This window comes from Hipposideros armiger, unplaced genomic scaffold (genome assembly GCF_001890085.2).
Source record: "Hipposideros armiger isolate ML-2016 unplaced genomic scaffold, ASM189008v1 scaffold_42, whole genome shotgun sequence".
NCBI lineage: Eukaryota > Metazoa > Chordata > Mammalia > Chiroptera > Hipposideridae > Hipposideros > Hipposideros armiger.
Window position 1 is genome coordinate 2222323 of NW_017731392.1, and position 24537 is coordinate 2246859.

The window sequence follows — 24537 nt, forward strand, 5'->3', positions numbered from 1 at the left end:
TAATACAGGCATAACTGATCATTTGTAAAAAATTTTCACATTGATGACTGTTTAAATGACTCTTAAACTTCATCTGTTTTGAACTAAACCGTCATAGTTTCTTTAATGTTTTCTTGTGGGATTATTTTCACTACCCTTTTGATCATTTTTCTTTGGATCTTTTTCTGTTGCTCTTTTTAACCCATACTAGGTCAAACTTGATAAAATATCTAAGTTCAGGAATGTAGAATCATATAAACTTATATAGAACTTTTTTTAAAGGGTGCCTTCAAATCCATCTTAAGATAATCAGAGCACATGTCAGGAAGTTGAGATGATGATTCCAGTTCTGGCTCTTCCCTGTATTTTGGGCAAGTGGCTTTGGACAAACCACTGAGCAATCTAGAGACCTAAATTTTTCCTTGAAATATGGTATTTGGAATTGATAATTTCCAAGATATATCCTAGTTTTAAGATTCAGAAGCAGCAAAAGTTAAGGCAAAGAAGAATATGGGGTTTTGGAGTCATACATTAATTCCATCATATCTACTGTGTGCTTGGCATATAGGAGATATAGTAGTAAACAGAACAGAAAAAGTCCTAACCCTCCTGGGTTTAAGCCCAGTGAGGAGGTAGTCATTAAATAGCTGCACTAATAAATATGATTGTAAATTGTTAAATTCTATAAAAGAAAAGTATATGGCACTGTGAGAAAGTACAAGGTATGATCAAACAATACGGTCAATATTTAAATTAAAAAAAGTTATTACAGTAAAAGACACTTTGCCATTAATCCCCCTCAAAATACTCCTCCCCCGCTTCAAGTACACTTATCCCATCATTCTTGCCGCTTTCTGAAGCAGTTCTAGAGGTCCTCTTTTGTGAGTGTCTTTAGTTGCATTGTCGTGGCTGCCTCAATGTCCTGAATCGATTCAAAACATTTACCTTTCTTTCATGGTCATTTTGACTTTGGGGAAGAGCCAGAAGTCACACAGCACCAGATCCAATGAATAAGGTAGATGAGGACACTCATAATGTTTTTATTTGACAGAAATTGCCATACCAGAAGCAATGTGTGACACAGAACCTTTCATTGTGATCACCAAATACAGTGAATGCTGCTACTGAGTGCCATCCAACGGAAAGGCAGAGATCTTCAATAGGGGAAGTGCCACATTGAACCTTAATAACAGTATGTGACAAGTTTTAACTTGTTCAGTGCAGTCAGTTGGGTGTGAGCTACGGTTGAGAGAAGGTGTGTTTTAAAGTGTGCCATAAATCATGGATCACGAACAAGCATTAACATGAAATGGGCCTACGGTTTCATCATCTATCACGACAATGCTCTGTGTCATACATCGCTCCTGGTACATGACAATTTCTATCAAATAAAAACATTACAGTGTGTCCACATCCATCTTGTTCACCGGATCTGGTGTTATGTGAATTCTGGCTCTTCCCCAAAGTCAAAATGGCCATAAAAGGTAAACATTTCAAATGGATTCAGGACATGGAGGCAGCCACGACAACGCCACTAAAGACACAAAAGAGGACTTCCAGAACTGCTTCAGAAAGTGGCAAGAACAATGGGATAAGTGTGTTTGAAGCAAGAGGGAGTATTTTGAGGGGGATTAATGGCAATGTGTCTTTTACTGTAATACTTTTTTTTTTAATTTAAACATTCACCATATTTTTTTTATCACACCTCGTAGAAGTAGCAGACCTAATTTGATAAAAGTTGTATAGGTTGAGAATATTAGGTCAACTCTATGCATGAATGAAGTGGATGCTTTTGGTGAACTTGACCATAACCATACTACTACTAAGACTGTGTGGTTGGAGAAGTCAGGAAGCCATCAAGGAACAAATCTTTGGAATTGCAAATGTAGCCCCCTCCAAAAGTTGCACTGAACCTTTGATTGTATTATAGATTTTGTATAAGTTCAAGAGAAATCACTTCCTACATGGAAGAGCATTTGCCAAGGTTGACATGAAGCTGATGTTCTAAATATGTGTATGTGCTTTGCTTTATACTTTTTAAATACCTGTTATGTATGGGGCCACAATATAGGTACCTTACAAATGCAACTGTACAAGTATAGAGGAAAAGATCAGAATGTCTTCTTAAGTTTCTATAAAAATATCTCAGAAATTCTTTGTATCACTAACAAAATATTTCTAAAGCAATAGGCAACCAGAAAGATCTGAAGTACCTAGAATAGGTTTAGAATGCACTTTTTCATGCATTCTACAGAAATACCTAAATGGGGTAATAATGTCCTAAGAGGTTAACATCTTAAATCTATAGGCATTAGAAAAGCTCCAGATTGAAGAGTTCTGGCACCTGTTTCAGTGGTGAGTTATTGAGGAATTTGTGAATCTCTAGATGTGAAGGCCTTGGTCTTATTCATTTTGGATAAAGGCTTAACCAACCTCAAAAAAAAAATGATGCCTCTTTATAGATTTTTTTTGTGCATAACAGTGACCTCAGGGCCTCTAATTCTAGCCTTTAAAAAGACCCATACCCCAAAATAAAAGGATTCATAGAAAATCCTGTGGATGATATAAAAGAATATTTAAATGTCTTTTTAAAAAGTAAGCTGGATGTTATTATACTATTTGGCTATCTGAATTTATTCGTGGTTTTAATGGCATTTAAGGTATCAGATTGAGGCTACTTTGCCCATGTTTAATTCCAAGAAAGGGAAAGGACTAGATACTACTTTATATAAAAGTAGGGTAATGAATGTAGAGGGGCATTTGGTCCAAGGGGCTTGTATCCCACTGCTGCCAACCACATGTAACAGAATAATTCTAAGAGCTAAGAATTCCAAGACCCTTGATTCCCAGGCATAAGTTCTTCACCACCAAAAAACCCACTAGATGGTGCTCTTAGTCATCCCTTCCAATGACACATCTGGTAAACATAGGATACTTTCTTTGCCTAGCCAAAATTTGAGTTCTAACTTGCTACTTTAAGTCTTCAAGTCTAGCAAGAAAGGAATGATCAGAAATCTGTTCAGTATGTAGACTCTTTGGCATTTTTAGTCATTTATTTAGTTAGAAAATTATTCCATTTTATATGCCCCTTCCTTATTCACAAGTAAAGTCTTGAGGCTTTAGCCTAGCCTCTTCACCCTCCTTTTCAATCTTTTTTGACTCCATGACAATCTTTATTCCCCTTTTCCCACCGCCTGACAATTCTCTCCACCCTGTGTACATGTTTTCCAAATAAGTCATATTCTTTACCTTACAATAAAGATAAAGATAATCTGCCTAGGACAAAATTGTTCAAGGACTTATTCCCCCTGCATTTAATTTTAGGGAACGTTTTATATTTTCATGCCAGGATACATACTTCTACAGCCTGACTTCTTAGCAGTCTTTGTTCCCTCCGTACCAAACCCTGTATATCTGTGTGTAGGTCCTGAGGGCAGGAAGGGCCGATTTTCCTACTTTTTAGGAAAAATTTGTTATATATACAAATAACTCATGTTTTTGCCCACAGATATTCTTTATTCTCTTAGACTTCATAGATTGCCAATTCAGAAGACATTTTTTTGATCATTACAATCACAGCTCACACATATGTATTAGTTTTTGTTTTCATTTTCATCTAAATTAAATCAGACTTGTCTTCTTCCCAGTTAAGATGATAAAGTTTTACTCTATTGTTACAAAAGACCTTCCAGGAAGATCAGACATCTCCTTCTCTAGCCTTTTAAACTTGGAATCATTTATTAAGTTCCATATCTAGCAGAAAACGAGGAGATGAATATATATTGAAGTTATTTTGTTTTTTAAAAGGAAATTGTCAAATTGGAGGCATTAAGAGAAAACACCCAAGAATAAGATGAGCTTTCTTTAAAATAAAACAAAACAAAGCAAAAACTCCTGAAAACATGAGAAAGCCTGGAAACTATTTTGAGATATCTTGTTGGAAGACCAGGATCAGTGTGTTTCTAAAAAATATCCTTAATGGCATGGCTACATGACAAAGACAGAGAGATCAAAAGAGGGAAGTAGGCATTATTAAATGAAGATAATAAAAAGATGACCAAGGGAGGAAAACAAAGAAACTCCAATCAGATCATATACAAAATGAGAACCTAGATAAGCCAAGAAGGAATCTGAAGACAATAATACTTAAAGGGATTCTAAAAAATTAGTATTCAATTTTTTAAAAACTTCAAAGTTTGAAATCTACCTCCAGAATTATTGGGCCCATTAGACAATATTAGTAGAAATGAATTATTTGTATTATCATTCATTTATTCAACACTTTTATTGAATATTTTCTATACATCGGGCATGGGGTATATAAAGGTAAGAGAAATTATCTTTACTTTTCCATCAGCTTCCTGTTTAATGGAAGAACTCACAATTTAGTTTTATTTGAAGAAAACATTAGGGGTATTCTTACCATAAATTTTTTTGAAATAAATATACTAAATATACACAGAATGTTCTAGAATTACACTGTCCAATAGCCACATGTGGCGTTAAATTAATTAAAATTAAAGCTAAAAATTTGGTTCAGTGCAGATATAGAACATTACCATTATTGCAGAAAGTTCTATTGGACAGCATTGTTCTAGATCTAATCAATAAATCAGATAAATGTATAGATTTCCAGGACTGGGTGACATCCCCTTAGAATTTGTTTGTTTATTGTTTTTCTTCATTTAAGAAACTTTCATTGATTACTCATTACATGTCAGGCATTGTGCTAGGTAATAGAGATGTAAAAATGGAAATATATTCCCTACCCTCAGGTAGTTCATGGTCTGGTGTGAAGACCCAGACAGATAAACCATTATAAGATAGCAAAATGGATGATGTAATTAGGCTGTGCACAGGAAGTTACAATGAGAGCACAGGGGGGACCTAACCCAGCCTACAGGGTAATGGAAATCTTTCACAGAAGATGATGATTGAATGGAAGGATAAGTAAGAGTTATCCGATGAAAAGAAAAAGAGGAAGGATGCTCCAGACACAGGGATCAAAGGTACTGTGGAAAGAGACTGGCATATGTGAAGAAGTGCAGGAAGTTTGCTAGGGAAAGAGTTTAAGGTACTCCTAGGGAAGTGGTAAAAGATGAGGCTAGAGAGATAGGCAAAGTCCAGATTCTAAAGGATCTTAATTGTCTTGCTTTATTATGAAGGTGAGGGGGAACCATTGAAAAATGTTAAGCTATGAAGTGGCACAAATCACATTTACATCTTTCATAAATTACACTGGGAATAGTGGATGGAGAGGCGGCACACAGGAAGATAGGAGTGTATTTTAATAATCAAAACAAGAAATGATAGCTTGAACTAAGGTAGAGACAGATTCAGACTCAAGATATTTTGAAGGTAGAAACAACAGGATTGGCTGAATTTAAGTTTTAAAGATGTAAAGGAGAAAATATGAAGCTGTTGATAAATTGAATAGCATATAATTACAAATGTCCCCTGTGCTAGATGATTATCAGACTGCTAATTGCCTCCTATCCCTGAAAAACATTTGAGAAAAAGCCCTGAGAGCTATCAGCTAGTGAGTGTCACTTCCATATTGGTTCCTGTGAGAGATGGGTAGAAGATGAGAGGCTACATACTCACCCAGAATGTAGATCAGCAGATTGAATGCCATGAGGTCTGAATTAGCTGTGTGATCCTGGGCAAGTCACTTCACTTATTTTTCCTACCCTCTAAAATGAAGAACTGGGTGACTTAAACTGAGCCTTCAAGGGACTGATGGAGGTATTTCAAAAAGGACATGTCTTCTAGCTGCAAGAGTTTATGCCCTGTTTACTAAAATAAGTTATTGTGATGATCAAAGAAGATGGTGTGTGAAAAGTACTTCGTAAACTGTAAAGTGCTATATACATTTATGGTACTGTTATAATTTTGACACTGAACTCTTAGGTTTAATGCCAAGCAATGGGTCTTAAACTGTATTATCTTAAATAGAAACTGAGGGAGAAGAAAAATGACATTTTCAGCATAGAAAAATTTGGGGAGATTAAGTATTATAGATAATAATTGCAAGTATAATTGAAATTGAGCTGATTTTTCTGCCTGATATATAACGTCTCCCCTGCGTTATAGGAAGTCTTTATTTATATGTGGTGATGGTAGAAGCTGAGCTAGCATTTACAGCCTTGGTTGGTTGAAAATCACTAGGGATTCATAGTTAAACTATTACTTAGAAACAGTAGTCTAGGAGTGTGGCCAGAAAAGCTAACAAAATGCCGAATGGTCCTTAAGAAAGGATTTTTTAGGCCCAGCCGAGTGGCGCGATGGTTAAGAGCTGGCTTGGGACGCCAGAGGGCCCCCGTTCAGATCCCACATATGAGGGCCAGTGACACTGCCCTCTACAGCTAAGATGCTGAACAACAGCTCAACCTGGAGCTGGGCTGCCGTGAGTCGCCGGCGATGGCATAGGCTGCAGCCCCTGTGGCAGTGGGTTGCCATGGGCTACCGTGCCAGCGTGAGCGGCCAGCAGCCACAGTGAGCGGCCGTCCAGAAGCTGGCGACTGATCTGCCTTGCCCGGGAAGAATGCAATGATGGTGCCAACTTGGGCCAGTGAAACAACGTCCTCCACAACTAGACTGAAGAACAAAACGACAGCAACTTGTCTGTTCCCCTTCCCCCAATTCCCCAATTAAAAAAAAAAAATCTTGAAAAAAAAAAAAGTATAGACTATATTCAAAGGCATTTGTAAAACCCAAATGTGGGAGGGACCCTTGCTCAGACTGTATTTGCTCTTACTTTAGACGGAATTCTAGTAATCGATTAGCTAACTTACCAGCTCAAGAATATTAAAGATTACGTATTAATAAGAGATGAGTAAGAGAACAGGGAGTAAGAATTTATATTAAAACTACAAGAGATAAAGACAAAAAAATTACAAAAGCTAGACACAAGATCTCAAACAACACAGCATTCTAAGCTGTTTAATGTAATAAATAGAAAACAGATTTTAATACCATAGCAGCCCTGGAAATTTATTATATAGAGTAAAAAGTGTTTTGTTTTTACTTTCTATAGTTTTTGTTTTTTGCTTGTTTGTTTTTTAGTTATACTCAACATATTAGTGATCCAGAGAATTAAGAAGAGTTCAAATAATATTTAGTATACTAAAAAAATAATAAATAAAAGACAAGGGAAGTTACAGTTTAAAATTCCATTAAAAATGCTTAAGATTGAAAAACTTTTGATGCTTAAAGCAAAAGTTATCATTATCTTATAACAGCAAAAATTTATTTTGAATTCTTTATTCCTTAAAACTGCAAGATAAATTAAGCTGTGGTAGGCTTTCATATATTTACTGTTTTTTAAAAAGATTTTTATTGGGGAATTGGGGGAGGGAACAGCGCTGGGGAATCAGGGAAGGGGAGCAGACAAGTTGCTGTGCTTTTGTTCTTCTGTCTAGTTGTGGAGGACGTTGCTTCACTGGCCCATATTGGTATTATCATTGCGCTCTTCCCGGCTGAGGCAGATAGGTCGCCAACCACTGGACAGCTGCTCATGGCGACTCACGGCAGCCCAGCTCCAGATCGAGCTGTTGTTCACCATCTTATCTGTAGAGGGCGCAGTGTCACTGGCCCATGTGGGATCCTAACCAGGGCCCTGCTGCTCAGAGCTGGCGTCCCAAGCCAGCTCTTAACCAATGAACCACTCAGCTATCCCTATTTTTTGTTTTTAATAATTGATTTTGAGCCTTTCTAAACTATATTTCACACAGAATTATTTTTGTTATGCCAAGAATGATATAGGCTGACAATTTAAATGGTTTCTGAAATACTGGTTCAGATAAATTCACAAGTAGAAAATTTATAATGTTGTCTAAGAAAGCACAGATATTAATGGGGAGGAAGAACGACTGCAAGCATTCTTATTGTTATCAGAGAAGCTTGAGTGCAAAATGGTAGGGTCTTTTTTATTATGAGCCAAGTCTTTTGTCTTCAAAATTACTAACATTGGACTTGTCTTCAACTTAACTAAACAAGCTATGTATTACAATTTTTTAAGTATAAAAAAAATTGTTGAAAAAAAATCTTGGAAATATTTTTTTCAATCTTGTCATAATATGTCTTTTAATTTTTAAAGAGGTGGGATTCTCTTATGTAAAAAACTATTTAAAGATCTGAACAGACATTCCTGTTTCATCTTCATTTTGCTGCTTAGAACATTTTACCTGTTGTGTGCATGTAAAGCTGACTTTCTACATGTCTGCCTATTATTGCTGTTAGAGGTAGGATTTTTATAGCATATATTCTGTAACAAAGCAGATGTTTTGAAATATGTTGACAGCCATGGAATTGGTATAGTTTCAAAATGCTTCTATAATCGTTCACCTAAGGCTAAAGAGTCAGAAAACTTCTCTTGATTGAAGTATATTACTACCTTGAACTTTATGTAGGATAACCGTTCTAAATTTATTGTAATTAAGGATTATAGTGATTAAATGGAAGATTAGAAGTTTAAAATTATTAAAATATTTGTGGTAATGGGTGTGGAAAACATTCTCAGTAGTGGAAATTGAAGGTTATAAATAGTCCTCATTTGAAATGGTTACGTGTAAATATTATAATGCATTTGTAATGGGTAGAAATTAATTTAGCGGTTAAACCCTCGTATACTTTGCAATCTTGTTTTTCTTCTTCTTTTTTTTTTTTTTTGGAACAGTGTTTGCCAGCTCTGAGCCTGTGCCAGGATTCCAGGGGGATACCCTGCAGCTAGCATTCATTGACCTCAGACAAGTAAGATGTAATAATGTACCTCTCATTTATTGCCTTCCACCTCTTGCCCTTTTTATTTATTTATTTTCTTTATGCTACAGGAATGCTTGTTTGCCTAAAAACAACCTTTCTTTACAAAAGTGCTTCTTTGATAACTGTATTTGGCTCTTCTCTGTGAACCTGTATCCAATCAGTGTTCTCAACTTCATGGAGCTTTCTCATCAGTGAATATTTGACGTAGTCATTACCTGCTAAGCACATGACTAAATAATAACTTTATACTTTTGCTTAATGTCATTTGAGGTTTAAGTTGTTTCTTAATTATTTCAGGGTCATATATGAAAATTGGTGGTGTATAACATAGTGTCAGGACCCAAGTTAAATGTAAATTATTACAAACTAGATAGGAGCCCCCCTTGCTTAAAATTGTATCAGTGGTAAAGAAAAAACTTCATAAATTTTATGTATGCCTCCAGAAAGAAGAATAAAACTAAAAAGGTAATTATATACTTACGTAATTCTTTTCTAGTCACGTTAACTCAAAGTATAGTAACAAATATAGTTTTTAAATCTCTTACTCATTTTATTACTCTGTAACACCTCTATTTTCATTTTTTAATTTTCTTGCTATTACCCTTTTTCCATTTCCCCCATATATATTTTTTTCTTATTCCTTTCTTCTTTCCCCCTCCTTTTTCTTCCCCCCCCCCCTTAATCCCAGGATTAAGGAGCTTAATAAAGCTGGGAGGCACAAGAGTGTGGAGGAGGGGTGGATCCAAGTTAGAGGGCTCAGGAGTGCTAGAATTGACAAGAGTGACTGCTGCCCTTGGCAAGAAGAACCAAATGGAGATGTAATTACAACAAAGCCACTGTGATATTGGTCTGTTTAGGGTGCCGTACCCTTTGGGGGATAAAGAGGACTGGAGATGGGGCTCCACCATTGGTATGAGTAGACTTTACCACAGTGATGTTTAGAGCAGGACCAATTTGAGCAGTGAAGGAGCTCTGATTTCAGTAAATGTTTGAGAATAGAGCTGTTTTTGCTGTAATTCCAAACCAGTGTTCAATAAGTGTTTATGAACTACTACGTATTGATTATTTGGAGAGGGGAGATGTGGTTGAAATAGACACAAAAGTAACGTAAGACATTGTTTCGTCCTTTTGGAGCTTTAAAATCCTTAGAGAAGCAAAACACCCATGAACTGGTTAGGATACTTAGAAGACAGTGAGTCGTGTGGAAATAAATGGTATATTTTTAAGTCAGGCTTAGAAGTAAACTGAAAAAACCATTCCAGGCTCTTAATTATGTCTGTAAAGCACTGAACATATTAACTATACTCGTATTTATTTCTTTTTTCAATCAGTGCTCATGTATTATGCCAAGCAAAGAACATCGTTATGGATGATCTAGATCTATAGATGATTAGCCTTACTAAGTAGGGGAAGATAGTAGAAAATTCCAGTTTACCAGAATATATTCTTTCTATTGAAGGTAGATCCATTTCCTGTAGAAGGAGTTCTCTCTGTTATAGTCCTGTTGCCCTGAACAAAATAATCTAATACAGAAAACTGAGTCCTTTAGCAAGTTGGAAATAGGTTTGATTGTATATTCATTTCCCAATTAGGTTGTGGCCACCTGTGGGGGTAAGTTTCTCTATTGCAAGGACATGGATTGTTGTTCAATCCAAAGAGAATGTGACTTAAAAGATAGCTTCCATTATATACAAATACTCTGTCCACAGAAAATTTGAAATTTATTATGTGATTTTTTTTCAGTTTTGTATGAATTTGTATGGTGTTAACTAGTTTGTAATTTCATTGTAGGCGTGTGAATAGGACTGCATAATTTATGAAACTGTTGATAAAGATTCTGTTCCTTGTTGTCCAGATAAGTGGTTGGTTCAGTGCAGATTAAAACTCTGATGCCAGGCACTTTATTCCTTCAGAGACAATCATCATTTGACAGCAAAGTCCTCTTTATAAGCATATGCTCACTAGGACATTGTTATTGAGGCATACTTATAAATATTAATAAACATCTCAAGTCTTTTTGGTTGAATTTACTTTTCAAGTATGTGCACTTAAAGGCATTAAATCCTGGTTTCCTTTTCCTCATCAGTGTGATTTCTTTAAGAGACTTTTAAGTGAATAAAAAAATTTATTATGAAACATTTAGAATTCTAAAATCTGTGATGACACATATGTAGAACTGTTAAACTAAAAGATTTATATAGAAATAACTAATATAAAACACAATTTTTTGTTTTTGTTTTGTAACACTATTTTTTTTAATTTTTCAATTACAGTTGACATATAATGTTATATTAGTTTCAGGTGTACAACATAGTGATTAGACATTTATATAATATATGAAGTGATCACCCCCAAAAATCCAGTACCCATCTGACACCATACATACTTATTAGAATACTACTGACTATATTCCTTATGTTATAACGATCTCCCATGAGTATTTTTTAACCACCAATTTGTACCTTAATCCCCTTCCCCCTTCACACATCCTCCCAACACCTCACCACAAACCAGCAACCTTCAAAATAGCCTCTATATCTATAAGCTTGTTTCTGTTTTGTTTGTTCATTTATCCTGTTCTCTAGAGTCCACATATAAGTGAAATCATATGGTATTTGTCTTTCTCTGTCTGACTTACTCCACTCAGCACAATACCCTCTAGGTCCATCCATGTTGTTGGAGATGGCAAGATTTTATTCCTTTTTTATGGCTGAGTATTATTACATTGTGCATATGTACTACCTCTTCTTTTTATTTATTTATTTATTTTATTTTATTTTATTGGGGAACAGCCATGGCCATTGGTCACCCATTGCTTTCAGTGCTACAGTGGCATACTAGACTCTTTTAAGGAGGGCGCAGCTCACAGTGGCCCATGCTGGGATCAAACCGGCAACATTGATGTTATCAGCACCACGCTCTAACCAACTGAGCTAACTGGTCATCCCCCTCCCCCACCTCTTCTTTATCAATTCATCCATTGGTGGACTGCCAGGTTGGCTCCATATCTTGGCTATTGTAAATAATGCTGCAACGAACATAAGAGTGCACATGTCCCTTTGAAGTAGTGTTTTGGGTTTCTGCAGATAAATACCCAGAGTGGGATTACTGGGTCCTTCTTTGTCTATTGTTATAGCCTTTGTTTTAAAGTCTGTTTTGTCTGGTATGAGTATTGCTACTCCAGCTTTTTTTTTTACATTTTCATGAAATAACTTTTTCCATTCCTTTGCGTTCAGTCTGTGTGTCTTTTGAGCTGAAGTGAGCTGAAGTGAGTATCTCGGAGGCAGCATATGGAAGGGTTTTGTTTTCTTATCCATTAAGCCACCCTATCTTTTGATTGGAACATTTCATCCATTTACATTTAAAATAATTGTTGCTAGATATGTAGTTATTGTCATTTTATTATTTTTGATATTTTTTTTGTTCTTAAAGAGATACCTTTAACATTTCTTGTAATACTGGTATAAAACACAACTTTAAAGTATGGTAGTTAATATACAGTGAAAGTGACTAGTGGATGGAAAATTTTGATGAGCTAATTTTTTATGTGTTTAGTTTTTCTAGTTTTAAAAGGGGCTTAAAATCATGTTCCATGACTATTAGTGTTAAAATTTAATCATACTCTGTTCTTATTCTTTTGTGTTTTAAAACAAGAAGATGCAATTAATTCTTGTCTTTAGCTGCTGGACCACTGTGACATAACTTGAATTTTATGATTTCAAAGGTCTGGATTTAATAACTTCACAAAGATGTTTCACCTATATTTATTTTTCAAATTAATTCATAAATAGTTAAGTGGTGAAATGCCAAGTATGGGAATTGGACCCAAAAAAAAAATTGAAAATTAAAGTCTCATATGAGGTGATATAAGCTTTTTGTATCAGATGTCAGTGATTATTTAAATAAGGATGCCTTTAAGTTTCAATAGTGTTATGTTCCTGACTTCATAAAGGTATTTCATAGCATATTATTTTAACACTTTTATATGAAGTAATATATCACCAAACATAAAGAGGGTGTTAACACTTTTATTTACATTTCAGTTGGTTTCTACACTTTTCCTTCTTTTTTCCTAGACTGTGATCCATTTCTGTCTTAATAGGGCGGCTGACAGTTCTTTTCAAGTATACTTAGAAAGGCAAAAGAGCCCTTTTCATAGTACTTATAAGGGGTCATGCTTCTGTTTTTTTGGTTTAAATTTGATACTGCTTCATGAATTGCTGGGTATGAAAGATTAGGAAGTAGGTCCAGTGGTCAGATTTTACCTGCCCACCCGGACTTTGCCCCGAGGTCAAACTCCTGATATTTGCTGTTCTGAATAGAGGAGTTGATGACAAGTATGAGCTGATACAAGAGGAAAGTTAGAACCATATCAAAGCTGAAGGCAAGAGAATTGGGACTCAATGAGAGACTGTAGCTAAAAGATGGATCATCAGAATTGCCCTCTTCTAAAGAAAAGGAAATAGCTGACCTGTGAGTGAAAAGACTTTATCATACTGCCAATCACATGCTTGCTAATGGAAGCCAGTTATCTCAACAATATCTTAAGACCAACTGCCCCAAAAGACAATGTGAAGGATTAGCCGTACTGGTACTGCATTATGTGAATATACTTCCTCAGTCAATTTTAAATGTGCTGTTTGAACATGATTTGTATGTGTAAACTTTTTTTTACAAGTAAAGCCTGTCATCCTCCTACCCCTGGTTCTGAAATTGTCATTAAATGATGAAGGACTTTGATATACTTATGTGTGCCTGTTTGCTTTTACAAAGACCATATATTTTGTTAAATACAGTCTTTCAAATGGATTTCAGATAAATAGGTAAAATTCTTTTGACAACGTATGAAAACCTTAAAATTTTTAAATTATTTTTTATTATAAGACTATATAATATACAGTATTCAGTGATAATTTTTATGTCATTCTTAATATATATAGAAATATTTCACTAAATATCACTATAAAATAGGTAATCCATATAACTGAATTATTCAGGTAAGTAAAGATTAGTTTTTAATCACCAAAACTTTTTAAATGTAGCCAATTTAATGGGAAACTTTAAAAATATATCTCTCACCTTTATAGCTTATTATTGAACATAGTTCTCTCAGTAAATTGAGCGTCTGTGGCTCACTAATTTTAATACTAAATCCTCTTTACTTGGTCCTATTTCACTTTGTGATAAGTTAGACTGGTAAAATATCATTGCCACATTTGACAATATCTTGATAATCTTTTAGACAATATGGAGAAGCTTAGGTAGGTTGGATGATAATGCAGTTAGGTAGATTTGAAGCTAATAAAACAATCTCTTGCTCAAAAAAATGTTGGTTAATGTATTATTATCACCCTAGGGCAGTGTTTCCCAAAGTGTTTTTCCAGGAACACTGATTTCTCAAGATGAGAAAAGATTTCTAAAAAAAAGAAGTCCAAGTCATATAAGTTTGGGAAACACTTCATACTCTAATTGAAGAACAGAAGTTTATAATTTTACCATGTGCATTAGAATTGTAAGAACTGAGAAATTCTGCAGTAACCCAGCATTTCCCACTCATCGCAGAACACCTCCCTCATTCATTCTGGGTTGTATTACATGAAAAATAATTTGTGAAATGCTGCCTTCAGTCAAGACCTTGGCAGCACCCTTTAGATGTCTGTCTTTTTTTTTTTTTTTTATTGGGGAACAGCCATGGTCATTGGTTACATATGGCTTTCATGCTACCATGGCATAGTTGACTCTTTAAGGAGGGCACAGTTCACAGTGGCCCATGTGGGGATTGAACCTGCAACCTTGGTGTTATCAGCACCACACTCTAACCAACTGAGCTAACCGGTCACCCCCAGATGGCTGTCTTTGACAGTTTGGGATCAACACATTTTTTAAACGTGACTTGGTTATAAGAAATAGGAATTATATGTATAGATTGCACAATGCTAGGAGAATCAGAGTGCTCTCAGTAGGCTTGAGTGATAAGCCAAAGCAAACAAAAGTTAAATGTAGCAAGGAAAATATTAAGTGCTGTATTGAACTTTTTAAAATTAAATTTTGAAAAGTACATGCTGTAGGAAATCTGACTTCTAATATGAAAAAGATCTAGTAGTTTCAGTTAACCTCCAAATGAACCAGCATTGTGGTGGGAATTCTTAGATTGCATTCATGAAAATGTGGTATTTGGGTTAGACCACTGTGCTTTGGGGCTAAGACTGTTTCTCAAGTGTTGCATGATAATGTAGACACTCACCAATTAGAGAGCACATAAAAGAACTAGAAGGCTAGCGAGGGATCAGATACCTTGTCATATGAAGAGCCTTTGAAAAATCTGGGAATATTTAGCCTAAAGCCTTAGAGAGGTATACCTTTTTAGAGAAATGCAAATATGTGATTCTTATTAGCCTAGATATGAGTCAAGTATATCTTTTTTTTTTCCTGTTAAAATCCTATGTCATAAAAATTATCTTACAATTTTCCTTTCCCTATCCAGGATTAGATCCTGTTTTCAAATATTTGATTTTGGGCAAACTAGGGAAAAGAGGAGTGATCATTACTCTGAACTATGAGTAGAGAATTTGAGGTAGAATTTAAATTGTGAAAATATATTTGGATCTCATAGGACTTTTCAGATGTTTTATTGAAGTATATACATTCAGGCAAACCATAGGTGTACTATTGCAATTTTTCACAAAGTGAGTACATCCCTCTAACACCCAGATCAAGAAAGAAAGCTTGACCAGTAAGTACCTCAAAGAGCTATCAACTTTTTGGTTCTGCTTTCTTTTGCTCAGTATTATGTGTGTGGAATTTATCCATGTTACATATAGTTGTGGTTCATTCATTCCCTTGCTGTGTAGTCTGCCGTGACAGAAATATACCGTAATTTAAGGGGCCGGCCAAGTGACTCAGTTGGTTGAGAGCTTGCTCAAGAGTGCGAGCTCTGAGCAACAGTGGTTCAATGCCCCGCCCAAGCTGAGCTGCTGCTGAGCTGCCAACAGGTGACAGGATGGCTCAGCTAAAAAAAAAAAAAAGATAAATATACCGTAATTTATACATTCTGCTATTGATGGACATATGAATTGATTCCAATTTTACTGTTACAGATTGTGCTAACATGACATTCTTTTACATGTCCTTTGGTGAACATAGGCACACATTTCTGTTGAGGTATTTACCTAGGTGGAATTGCTGAGTTGGGGTGGTATGTATGTGATCAGTTTTTTTGTTTTGTTTTGTTTTGTTATTGTTTTGTTTTAAAGATTTTATTGGGGAATTGGGGGAGGGGAACAGCATTGGGAATCGGGAAAGGGGAACAGACAAGTTGCTGTCCTTTTTTTTTTGTTCTTCAGTCTAGTTGTGGAGGACGTCGCTTCACTGGCCCATGTTGGTATTATCATTGCACTCTTCCCGGGTGAGGCAGGTCGCCGGCCTCTGGACAGCCACTCACGGTGGCTCTTGGCAGCTCACACCGGCTGCCGGCTGCTCACGCTGGCTGCCGGCCACACATGGTAGCTTATGGCAGCCCACTGCAGCAGGGGCTGCAGCCTTCGCCGTTGCCAGCGACTCATGGCAGCCCAGCTCCAGGTCGAGCTGTTGTTCACCATCTTAGCTGTAGAGGGCAGTGTCACTGACCCCCATGTGGGATCCGAACCAGGGCCCTGCTGCTCAGAGCTGCGTCCCAAGCCAGCTCTTAACTGACGCGCCACTAGGCTGGCCCTGTGATCAGTTTTAATGGATACTGTGAAGCAGTTTTCCAAAGCAAGGGTGCTAGTTTATGCTTCAGCCAGCAGTGTAGAAGAATTCTTGTTGCCCTATATCCTTGTCACCACTTGGTATTATCTGTCTGTTACTTTTTAGCCATTACAGTGGGTATACAGTAGTTTTATATTGTGGTTTTAATCTGCATTTCCTTGATTTACAAAATCAAACTCTTTCATATATTTATTGTCCATTTGAATATCCTGTTTTGTGAATAACCTGTTCAGGTTTTTTGCCATTTTTTTCCTATTGCATTGTCTACTTCTTACTGATTTGTAGAGGTACTTTGTATATCCTGAATATGAGTCCTTTGTCAAATATATGTATTGCAGATATCTTCTGCTCTGTGACTTGTCTGTTCACTCTTAGTGGTTGGTGCCTTTTGATGAACAGAAGTTTATAAGTTTAATGAAATCCAATTTATCATTTTTCCCCTTTATGGCTCTTTTTAATGTCCTGTTTAAAAAGTCTTTGCCTACCCCTAAAATTTTAAAGATATTTTTCTATGTTTTCTTCTAAAAGTTTATTGTTTTACCATTCACATTTAGATTTATAATCCATCTGAAATTGATTTTTGTGCATAGAGTGGGGTATAAGGTTCAAGATTCATAGTGTTTCCATATGGTTATGGAATTGACCCAGCATTATTTATTGAAAAGAATTGCATCTCATAGCATTTTAATGTAAAATAATTGTAAAACACAAAACTGAGACATAAATGATATGTGCTTCTAATGTACAAGTAAAATGGTGTCCATTATCTTCCAGTTAACTGTATGCTTATATTTCATGGTTCATGCCATCCCTCATTAGCAAATTAGTTGTAGGGTTGAAGTTTTTTTAATACCAGCCTAACTGTACTCTCACCACATCAAAGGTACTTTTAAAAATAAAGCAATTCTAGAGTAAGTATTCATAACAACATAGGCAATATAAAAGTAAAAAAGCTAAACTACAAGCCCAAGAGGACAAGAATCTTGCCTTTTTTATTCACTGTTGTATATTCATTGCTTAACATGATTCCTGGCACATAATTAACAATCAATAAATGTTGAATAAGTAAATGCAAATTTTTTTAGCTATACTCAAAAGTGATTTTTGGTGCACGAGCACCTTATTAGACATTGAGATATTCCACGTAAGTTAATGTTTCATGTAAGCAAACATTCTTTAAATGCAGTAAATTTCTATTTCAATTATTTTTGATGAGAGTATTTCTAAAAATAAACACATTTCTCTGCCTTCTCAAATAAAAAGTATAATAAATATAAACATCTCTTGATTTATCTTGGTCATCATTAGGGATACTAAAATAGTGCTATAAGTTATTTCTAAGAAATCTCATTGCTCCAAAACAAACTGCTTATTCTTTTATCAATAAAGAAATATTCTGGACAGGGTGAATATGGGAGTTTATACAAAGACAATATATACTTTAATTAAACGATCAACAATGACAGTATAAAGCAGAACTTAAAGCAGCATTTCCTAAACTGTGGTTTGGGACAGTGAGTGTGAAGAAAGTAAAGTATAGTCAAATAAATTTAGGAAATCCTACATATTTTGTCCCTCTCTTGTAAATTCACAGTTTCATTAGCACATTAAAGGCTTTGTAAAGTGTATCTCTTCCTCCTCCCCCGCCAAACCTGTTTGAGTACTGAATACTTTTCACAAGTGAAAATCTCTTACTGTCCTGCAAAGCAGTGTTCTATGGCACACAGTTTAGAAACACTGAATTATCCAGACCACTATTGTGTTACGTTAATGCATGGATTCCTAGAACCGTCTGGTTAAAACAGAGGGCTATGATAGCAAATAAATACTCCTTTCAGTAGAGAGATTAAGTTTAAATATTAAAATGTAAATAATACAAAAATGATGAAAAATAGTAGTAAGCTTTCAAAAATAATTTGTTAAACTTCCTTTTTTATAAAAACACATTTAGATGATTTTGGAAGGATAATAATTACTCGAGGATTAATGCTGCTTAGATGCAGTAAACCAGTCAGTCAATCATACAGAATAACTTGTTTTTAAGACGCATGAAACGGTAACACAGGATTGCTTGTGAAGAATGAAAAGATTTAAGTGTGAAATTAAAATACCAGCTCATGTGGAGTTCAAATCCTAGCAGTTGTCAGATTCCTTAGTGAATCATCAAGGCTATTGTTATTGAGCCACAGTGTGCATAGTTGGAGAGAAATAAAGAATATTTTCGCTACTTTTTTCCCTTACTAATACACCGTAAATGAGATGGGAAAAATTTGAAGGAGAGAGATTTTAATAAAACGATCAAGATAAGTTCTGTATTTTCTATGGGTTGTAAAGAGTGTCTCATTATTAAAAAGGAAATACAGTTGAAGTGAGTTTTTTCAAGATAATTGCACCTTAAGACAGAAAATCTAATACCAAAATAAGAACCTTAAAACAAAGCCAAACTTCCACAAAGAAAATAGTGGCTCTTACTATTAGTGGTACTAAAAATGTGATGAAAAAAGTTTTAAGTTCTTTAGAACTTAAAGAAATTTTTTGCCCAGATGGTTTACTTTACAAGCTAACTCAACTGTAAGCACCTACAGATACAAAGGGGGAAGGGGAGGGAAACAAAAGCAACTTTGTTCAGTTGTTCTCTTTTACCTGAAACCAAGTCCATCCTAGCAGGCAAGGGAAGAGCTTTACACCTAAATATATTCTTTCTCCTGCCATTACTTCTTTGATCTGACATAATTTAAAGAACACTTTTGTGACCCTACACGTGCATCTTGTTATTAATGGTATTCAGGGAAGATTCTCTGCCTCCAGGAGAATTCATGGACTGTTCTGAATATTAAGCCAGTCCTTTTTGGTGTTTTCTTTTTTAACTTGATCAATTCCTGGAAACTGACTTGCTCTATTTGTATCTTGATCCAGTTCTATCTTGCTTACTTAGGACAAAAGTATAGTCTCTAACATTTTTTAAAGAGGCAACCCATAAAATACTCACTTCTCAGATCTGTTTTCTTACGATGTACGACATCAACATATATGCCATTTTCTTTCATGATAGATTCCAAATCTGGGCTTCTCAATACAGTATACTAGAGGAGGAGACTAAGCAATCGTTAGACGTGGCTGGTACTCATTTGACTACTTTTATGTTCTACCACTTTGTAGAGAAATCTGGTAGGAATGATTTGGAACTTTTTATTGATTTTTCCCCCCTTGGCCTTCAACTCCATGGATAGGAACTGGTTATAACATAGATTGCTTTGCACAAAAGTCTTACGTGCCTTTACATCAGAGATTCTAACTTAGGGACTGTGGATTGGTTTTAGGAGATTTGTACAAAATTTTGTTTGTATTTTTCTGAGAAGAGGGTCTAATGTTTTCAGTAGATTCTCAGACTCATCATATAGGACCTTAACATCAGTTCTGTAACCACCACTGTTCTGGGGTAACTGAAAACTGTCCAGATTAAGGCAGACCACCAAGAGCTGTCCCATTTTCAGAAATTTCTTCATTTACTTGACAAATATTTGAGCACCTGCTCTGGGCAATGCTTTAAGTGCTGGGGATGCCGTGGGTGCTGGGGATACGGTGGTGAGCAGGATTGGCAAGATCCTGCTCTCCTAATCTTATTTTGTTAGAGGGGAAATCCACAACAAACAGTGATAATGTCAAATAGCTTTAGATAGAATTTCAAATAGCTTTGGATCCTGTGAAAAAAATAAAAAAGGTTAATGCGATAGTGACTGGGGGTGAGGTAGACCACTTCAGACTGGATTGTCAGGGAAAACCTCTTTAATGAGGCAACATTTGAGTAGATATCTGAATAAAATTGGGAGATATGAGGAAACAGCATTCCTGGCAGAGGGAAGAGCAAGTCAGAATTCATGCAGATGAAATTGGAAAGATTATCAGAGCCAAATCGAGTAGGGCCTTGTTAAGGAGTTTAGGATGTTAAATTTGATGGGAAACCATTCAAGGATTTTAAGCAGGTTAGTATCATGCTCTGATTTTCATTTCTAAAAGATTGTCCTGAGTACCGTAAGGAGAATAGATTGAAACAGGATAAAATTATAATCAGGAAAACAGACAATTACTTTGGTAGTGTGGACTACAGATGACTGATTGCTGATGTGGTTTTACTATATTTCCCAGTGGCTTCTTCAGATGGGTTAAGTTTCTGTTTTTGATATTAGAAATAGTTGGATTTTTCCTGAGCAATTCCTAGTTTGTTTGTATCTTAAGAATACTGTGAGTTATCCAACTAATCATTGTCTTTTTAATTTTGGAGCTAGAAAACGCAGGTGTAAAGGATAGCATCACATGCATTTTCTATACTAACCTCATTTCTCTCCTACCTTCACTTGCCCTTCACCTTAACTTTTCTCAGTTATTAAGTTGTATTTATCATGCGTGTATTTTTGTAAGTCGCTTTAAAATCCCTGTGGAACAAACAGTGTGTAAATAAATGAAACATGTGTTAGTGGAATCTTAAAACTGCAGTAAAAAGAATTATGTATGTATGGATTTTCATTTATTTCTTCTTTTTTATAATTTTTTTTATTTCTTCATTTACTCATTCATTTCTTCAACAAATATTTATTGAGTGCCTACTATAGCCAGCAATTGGGGAAACAGAATTTAACAGTAGGCAATAAAGTAAGAGCCACACAGTTTGAGAGATGAGTTAGTTGGGATCAATGAAGGTAAAGTTAAAAAAAAGATAAAGACTGTTAGATTCAGAAAGATATCTTGCTAAAGGATCGAAATTAAGGAGCATAAAAGAAAGCCACTGAAGTATCCGAGTGGTGTGTGGACAATGTCACTATTGTGTAGGAAATCAGGAAACAAGGTGGAGTCCTGCTTCTCTTAATAACTACTGTCTGACTTTGGGAAAATGTTTCCTGAACTATTTCAGCTATATATTAGTGGTTTAATGAAATCTGTGAGGAAAAATATACATTTTCCTTCTGGAAGAGATCTTTTTCATGGCATGCTTAATCTTCGTTGCTACAATTAGTGAATCGTGTGCCACTTGCTTTGCAGAAGTCATTCATTGATGAAGTTTTCGGTTTCCTCCTCTCTGTACTTAGCATGCTTCATCAGGGTGATGGCAAGACTGGCATGCTGGATGAAGAGCGTAGTTCTTTCCACAAATAGTGCTTCGTAAGGGGAGTACCCTGGGCACCCACCTGCTTGTTCTCATTATCCCCCTCGCCTACTGCTGTCACCCTTTGTTACGTAGTCTGGTAATCCCTCTCCACAATACCCCCAAATGGTTGTCAAGTTTAGGAAAGAAGTTCAAATGCGCTTTACCATAGAAAGATAGGAGAACCTAATAAAGACGTACTTGCATCTGACTCAAAATGAACAATTTTGGATTCTACCTAAAGGGACATGAACACGCCTTGAAGTTATGAAGGAGTTGTTTGGCCATAATTCTTGCCATGGAGACTGGGCGTCTGCCAAGACTTTACTTTGAAATTTCTGTCTTCTGTTTCTAATCTTAAGGCATCATAACATGCAATTCTTTTGCCACTAGTCCAGTTTATTCTTTTATGATGAGGAAGAAGGCACTTTTAAATAACAATTATTTCCACTATAATTAAACAAATCTTCTTTTGTTTGCATTATATTTGTTACTATATTGTATACACACTCTGCTTGCTTAAACTTGCCCCTGTGACTACTTCACAGGAACTTTCTTTAGAAGTTTTAAAGTCTTTGACTTCTTAAAGTATTAATGGGATTTGCCCAAGTGGTAGCATCTGTATGCTTCACTAGATATAGTAGCAGGACAACAAGCTTGTTCACACAGCTCCTCCAGCAAGCATTTCTTCCTTAGACAATCCTAAATTCATTTGAAGTGCCAAAGAATTAAAGGAAGATGTATTTGGGTTTACTCCTGAATATAACAAGACTAGACACCTCACAAAGTTTACCTTAAGGTCCAGATATTAGAAAAGTATGCTGCCCTTTGGGAGAGCTTAGATTATAAAGGATTAGCCTGAACCTAAATGTCTTTTGCTTTTTGTTCCAGTGTCATCATTCTGGTACTTTACAGTTTATGTGCTTAACTACGTAGGTGATTCATGTTCAGACCTTCAGTTATTGATACATATTTTGAACTCAGATTCTTGTGATTATTTTAAGAGTAAAGGTTAGAGAGGCCCTATCTCCAAATACAGTCACATTGGGAGTTAGGACTTCAAAATATGGACTTCAGGGGGACACAATTCAATCCATTATCACTCAGACTAACAAAACAGAGAGAACTTGTCACCAGTAAATTTTAAAAGAAGCTTTTCAGAGAGAAGGAACATGATGTTGGTTAGAAATTTGTATCTACATAAAGAAAGGAAAAGCTTTAGAGAAGAAATAAATAAAGATTAAAAAAGAAAAGGTTAGAGCTGTTTTGTAGTTTGGAAAATTAACCCTCTAAAATGGTTTTTTGGAAACCAGAAAAACAAATAAGCAAACAAAACACCATAATTACAAAAATAATATGCGCTCACTGGTTTTCAAAATTTATTTTTAAGGCATTAAAAACTCACAAGAAGTTACAAATATAGTTCAGAGAGGTCCTATTTACACTTTACTCAGTTCCCCCATGGTAATTTTTTATATAGCTATCTGTAATTATCAAAATCAGGAAATTAACATCGCATGCTCACTATTTAAAACAACAGCAAAAAAATCAGGCATGTAGAAGTGTATAAAGAAAACGCGCTCTTCTTCAGTTTCTCAGAGTCATCAGTGTGCTTCCCTGCAGATCTTCTATAATCTTTAAACACACAGACATGCGGCCACCTGGGTGCACACATGTAGAGTTATTTGCTTTTGGGGGCGGAATGGATCATTTATGCTATAATTTACATTTTTCATGCAATGCTACATGATTTCATATTCACAAATATGCATCTGCTTTATTTTTCATTTCTTTATAATCTATAGTATAAATATGCAATAATTTATTAAACAAGCCCTTTTTTGTATGGAGTGTCCAGTTTTTCTACATATAAATAATGCAGCAGTTAATCTTTTTAGACATGTATATTGAGTACTTAACATATTTCTATAGGCCTTTTAGAAGCAGAATTACTGGGTATTGCCAAAATATCACTCAAAAAATACAGTAATCAGAATTATTTTTATGAAAAGTGCTTAAGTTAGCAATATGACAAAATTAATAGATTTATGGGAAAAATTATTCGTGTAAGCGTGCATTTGGACAAATATGGAATATTCCTTATTTATAATATAAGCCTTTTTATACTGTGATTAATTTTGAGGTAAATTTTCAGTGTTACACATGGAGCAAGTCTTTGTCTCCATATACTGGGAATTATAAGCCAGTGCATAATGTAAGAAAGGCCGTCTCAAATTTAAATGTTTTTAGTTATCAATATTCTTGCTATTTTTTCACTAAAAGGGATAGGTTAAAATTTTTTAGAGAAGTCTGTCAGCAGTAAAAGATAGTGATATTCTGGCCTCTGATAAATGTTACACAGTCGTTATTATTAATCATCTCCGTATGGCACTATCCAGTGGAGCATTTGATCCTGCCTCTCAAAATTAATTCACATTTTTCCAAATTTTCTGTTGTTTTATAAGAAATAATATTTTTTCTCTAATAGTTACTTTCTTTTATTGAATGGCAATGTTTCTCTTTTTTTCTGTTACAGATTTCTTTGAGTTGGGTGGGAGGATAGTTTATGAGAAGTTTAAATACTTAAATGTCTCATCAGAAAAACAGCAAAAATGCACTGTTTATTTCATATATTAATGAGTATTATAACCAGAAAGACCATATTCACTGTTACGATGTTTTTGCTGTATAAAACAAAATTCCCTAGACTGCCTATATATTTGCCATATCCAGTGTGAATCTTAAAACAGTGTTCTAAAAAACCTTACCAAGCATTTTTTTGAAAGATTGGTTATACATACAAATAAAAGGAAATCTTGTGTAAATTAAGCCAACCTAATCTAGTTGTTCAAGCACTTAATTTATAAATTGAGGAAATTAGATTCTAATTCTACTTTACATATAAATTT

The 24537-nt window shown here is 35.2% G+C and overlaps 1 protein-coding gene across 4 annotated transcripts in view; it reads left to right on the forward strand.

Annotated features, from left to right (window-relative positions):
* Positions 1 to 24537, forward strand: part of EXOC6 (exocyst complex component 6) — a 163790-nt gene that overhangs the window by 120023 nt on the left and 19230 nt on the right. For all 4 annotated transcript variants that reach the window (XM_019639114.1, XM_019639110.1, XM_019639113.1 and 1 more), the window contains exon 20: positions 8657 to 8730. In XM_019639114.1, the coding sequence (XP_019494659.1) occupies positions 8657 to 8730 (74 nt within the window). The remainder of the gene's footprint in view (positions 1 to 8656; positions 8731 to 24537) is intronic.